Source organism: Toxorhynchites rutilus, unplaced genomic scaffold (genome assembly GCF_029784135.1).
Source record: "Toxorhynchites rutilus septentrionalis strain SRP unplaced genomic scaffold, ASM2978413v1 HiC_scaffold_349, whole genome shotgun sequence".
In the NCBI taxonomy this organism is placed as follows: domain Eukaryota; kingdom Metazoa; phylum Arthropoda; class Insecta; order Diptera; family Culicidae; genus Toxorhynchites; species Toxorhynchites rutilus.
Genome location: NW_026599926.1, coordinates 10,183 through 15,233, shown reverse-complemented (window position 1 = coordinate 15,233; position 5,051 = coordinate 10,183). Strand labels below are relative to the sequence as shown.

The following is a 5,051-nucleotide window of genomic DNA, read 5'->3' as shown; positions in this document are numbered from 1 at the left end:
CAGTGGACTACACGGATCATATTGTACCTGTTTGTCTTCCGGACAGTTCACTAAGCGATATGCAATTCGGGAACCGTTCAGGATCTCTTGTGGGATGGAACACGGCGGAGAGACTACAGAGCGTACAGCTGTCCATCGTTAGGTGTTCGGGAAGTGATGTGAGCTCAAAAGTGTTCTGCGCTATGTCCGAAAATGGTACTATTTATCATTCTAAAGGTCGAGAGTAGATTTTGCTCTATCCACTTTCTTTCCAGCAACTACCAACTGTGTTGGAGACGAGGGCAGTGGATGGTTCCTCAACAAGAATGAAGTATGGACTCTATATGGGGTCGTCTCAGAACCCCGCAAAGGTTGCGACTACCAGCAGTATCTTGAGTTGGCGAACGTGGCCACCTTCTCAGCGTGGATTAAAAATAAAATCAACCAACAAGATGATTGATCGTGTTTTGACGCGAGATGCCACCATCGATGCAGCGATTCCTCAGCACTCCGCTTCGCACTTCGATGTAATAACAATAAGTTGGTAATATTTTTTTTCGAACTAAAAAACAGAAATCAGCCCGAATTATTATTATTTACCTTTATCAACATCCCCGTCTTATTCCATCTTCGGTCTGTGTTTTGATTACGCGTGGAGATCCCATCTCGACTCCATTCCGGTGTTTATTCTGTGGGTTCATTTGTTTTGCTTCCCTCCGCAAATCCACTCCACAAATAGTGCCCTCTTGTGCCACGAAGAATGCCACCTCAATTGCCGAATGAGATCAACAAGCGTGAAGATGTGTGTTTTCGAGGCGAGCTGAGTTCTGAGCCCGCTTCCGTTATTCTTCTCCCGAGCGGCAGAGGTCAAAATCCGATTTCGAGCCGCAGAGCCAAATCTCCGGCGACTTCCAATAAGTTTTACATTCAATAAAACTACACAATTTAAGCAGAACGAGCCAGAACGTTCAAACCAGTTTCAGCCCACGTTCGCCGCCTGTGGCGAAAGCCGGGTCCGTGTTCAAGCATAGCGAAATTCTTCCTTTTCCGGAACACAATGGTCGCTCGCCCAGAGAGAGATCGTGTGTGTTTGTTCTCCTTCTGCCAGCATCCCCCAAACCCGAAGATCCGATCAGCGTGGACTCGCCCTTGTTACAATTTCACCGACATCATGCACACGAACCAGAGTCGGTCGGTCAGCCACCAACGCATTTAATTGAGTTTCACGTGCCCGATCGGCTGCAGCAGAACGCCCCCGCCGTGGAGGATTGCATCGCATAGCAAAGAATGACGCAGCGCTCGTGCGGATGGGCGCGCGCTCGCGCCGCTGCTGCTGCCCCCGTCGGGGAAAGTCCATAAATTATGATCCGTGTGTTTCGCAGCGTCGCGTTGTGCTAAGAAAGCGAAAACAGCGTTGGGGGAAACGCCCGCCGCCCCGCCTCAACATACAGCCCACTTGTTCGCTGCTGGTGAGGAGAGACCCTAGGTCAGAGACTTATGGGGAGGCCACTTAAATTATCGTAAAATCTCAACTACGCGATGAGAGTTCTGTTTCGTGGCCGCAGATGTAAAGTTTGATGGTAGAGATTAGCGCCTAACTGATCTCGACATGAGTGCCGTTTGGAATTTTTCGGCAACGGTCTAATAGCTGTCAGTGTTAATTGCTTTGATCCTGGAATGAAGGGGTTTTGGTGTTGACGAATCGATTTACGACTCGGATTGAATTTTTCTTTTATTAGCCCTTTGAATGAAAACTTTATCCCTTTTATTTATTTATTATCCCTTTGAATGAAAAACACATTTATTTGAATAATAAAATGAATTAATACATTATTCAAAGTATTGGTCATTGTTAGCCACCACTCTTTCCTATCTTTCGAGCATGTTACGGATTCCATCGCGAAAGAAGCGTTCATGTCTTGAAGCCAAGAATAAATCCAACCAATTTTTAATACCCTGTTCTGCAGTAAATCATATTTCACTCAAGCGTTCGAGAGGACCGATCGAAACAAATAGTAGACGGAAGGTGAAAGCTCTGCGGATGATTCAGTATTTTCCATCCGCTATCCTCCGGTTTTTAGCTCGAACAGTAACATGAGGCCGAGCGTTGTCATGATGGAATATTATCGTCTCGTGTCTGGTCGCATGATCTGGACGTTTTTGCAAAAAAATTAATTTCCTTCCTAGAGTGCACCATCCTGAATTTATAACCGAAAATACGTCTTTTTTGCTGGTTTTTCCGATTAAAACCATTTAAGAAAATGTTTTTTTTTTCAACTGCCAAACCAAACTTCGATCTCTTACCAGCAAAGGCAGTGTGAACTTTTCCAAGAAAAACGCTAGACTGCACTCAGCATGTCTGATTTAAGGCGGAACATTTGTATGATTTTTGCAGTTCGAGACCAATGAAAGGTTGTATTATTTTTTGAAAGCTGAGACTTTTTTGCAGGAACACTTTTCACTTGGTTTTCTAGGTTTCTTTCTAATCTTTTGTTAATTACGACGAATTGTGACTATTCTTGTCAAAGAATGAAATGTAGGAAATTGTTTAAATTTTTACTAAAAAGCTGACAAAAAAGTTATTTAAAAAATTAAAATTCATTTTTCTCAAAAACGCATTTTTTTAAAATTCCCAAAAATATATATAGCCCTTACAATTTTCAACAAGTCGTCCATACATCGGAAGAAGGGCACTTTTACAGAGAAAAAGTTTTTCTAACAACTTTTTTATGTTTCCTTTGAAAAAAATACAACTTATCCTAATTTTGTTTAAAGTCAAGATAGCGATATAATGTATTCGACAAAGTTTTAGATCTTGTTAAATTTTGTCGAAGACATCAACTTTCTATATTTTATAGTTTTTTGAATATAAGGCATAAGGACTCCTGAAATAAATAATGTTTTGATTGTAACATGTATAGATGTATAGATGACTTGTTGGAAATTTTAAGGGCTATTCATATATATATATATATTTTTTTGGGAATTTAAAAAAATACGTTTTTGAGAAAACTGAATTTTAATTTTTTTAAATAACTTTTTTGTCAGCAAGATTCTTTTCAAAAAAATTTTTGGTATTTTTTTTTTGTAAAAATTGTTAATTTAAAATTTTTTGTAAAAAATTAAGGAAAAAAATTTGGCTTTTTCCAAAAGGTAGTCTAATTCTAATTATTTTTCTGATATTTCAAGTATGCAAAGTTGCTTAAGTGACTCATTTCCTTACACCCACAACGTTTCACTGCTATCTGAAATGGTGCTGCCAACGGCAGGTCGAGTTGGCATGAAATTCGTCTTTGTTTTCTGGGTATCGGGATCGATTTGAAAATCGGAAAGCGATTTCGATAATCGCGAATTCGACAAATGAGAAATTCGAAAATCGGAAATCTTCAAAATTGAAAAGCGGTGTTTTCAATTTATACATATTTGAAAATTTGGAAATCGGAATTCGAAAATTCGAAAAACAAAAAGTTGAAAGTCGGAAATCGAAAATCTGAAAATTTGAAAATCGAGCATTCAGAAAAATTAAAAATTGAGTATTGATAAATCTGAAAATCGATAATTCAGAAATTAGAAAATCGCAAATCCGCAATCTTGGAAATTTTTAAATCGAAATTTGAAAATTTAAAAATCGAACTTAAAAATCTGTTATTTGAAAATTCGAAAATCGAAAATTTAAAAACTTAATAATTGGCGAAATTAAAGAATCAGAAATCTGATAATTTTCAAATAAAAAATTCAAAAATTAGCGAATTCTGAAATTTGAAAGTCGGAAATCTGTAGCAAATCTGAGAATAGTAAATCGAAAATCTGCAAATCCTTTTTTTAAAAAAATTTAAAAACAGCGTTTTGAAAATTTGAATAAAATTTGAGACAGTTGCAAATTGCGATTTGAAAATTTGAAAATAGGAAATCTTAAAATTTGAAAATCGAAGTTTGAAAATTTTAAATATTAAAATTCAAAAATCGTGAATATGAAAAAATCAAGAATTGAATATCGAATATAAATTTAAAATTTCAGAAATGAAATTTCAGAAATTTGGAAATTTTTGGAATTTTAAAATTTTAGAATCGATTATTTTTAAATCGGGAATATATCTAGAAACCAAAACTTTAAAAATCCATTAATTATAAATTTTCAATTCAGAAGTTTAGGAATTTGAAAATACAAATTTAGAAAATTATAATTTTCGCAAACACAAAAAATCGGCAATCCAAAATTATGAAAATCGGAAATTAAGAAATCTTAAATTTAAAAATTTGATCGACAAGCTAAAAATTTGAAAAAACGAAAATTCGAGAATTGAACATACAAAAAATTAGAAATTTCGAAAATCGAAAATCACGAAATCACTAAATAGGTGATTGAAAATTTAGACATCGGACATTTGAAAAACGATGATTTCAAAATTTCGAAAATTGGAAATTTTAAATATAAAAATTCAAAAATCGTGAATATGAAAATTTAAAAAATCGAATATCGGAATTTTTGAAAATTATAAATTTTAAATTTCAGAAACGAAATTTCAGAAATTTGAAAATTTTGGAATCGGTGATTTTTAAATCGGGAATATAACTAGAAACCAAAACTTTAAAAATCAATTAATTATAAATTTTCAATTCGGAAATTTAAAAATATTGAAAACTATAAATTTGAAATTTCAGAAATGAAAAATCCAGTAATTCAGAAAATCGCAAACACAAAAAATCGACAATCTGAAATCATGAAAATCGGAAATTTAGAAATCTTAAATTTCAACATTTGATCGAAAATCTGAAAATTGGGAAGAACGAAAATTCAAGAGTCGAACTTTAAAAAATTAAGAATTTCGCAAATCGGGAATCACAAAATCACGAGTTCAATTCTCACTCCCGACATTCTTCCAAAAATGGAAGTAAAAGTGACGAACCAGCCGAAATGTGTTGAAAGTCACAATAATAAAGAAAAAAAAATGGAAAATCGGAAATTTAATTAATAAAATTGGATAAGAAGAAATTAATATATTGGAATTTTGAAAATTTTTAAAATCGATTTGATAAAATTTAATATTTTGGTTGTCAATTCGAATCTGAAA

The 5,051-nt window shown here is 34.5% G+C and overlaps 1 protein-coding gene across 1 annotated transcript; it reads left to right on the top strand.

Moving 5' to 3' along the window:
- Nucleotides 1–6: 6 nt before the first annotated feature.
- On the top strand, nt 7–559 carry LOC129782027 (chymotrypsin-like protease CTRL-1). Its single transcript, XM_055789511.1, has 2 exons — nt 7–195; nt 255–559. Exons 1-2 carry the CDS (start codon nt 60–62, stop codon nt 437–439), a joined length of 321 nt encoding a protein of 106 aa, XP_055645486.1. The 5' UTR covers nt 7–59; the 3' UTR covers nt 440–559.
- Nucleotides 560–5,051: the final 4,492 nt, after the last annotated feature.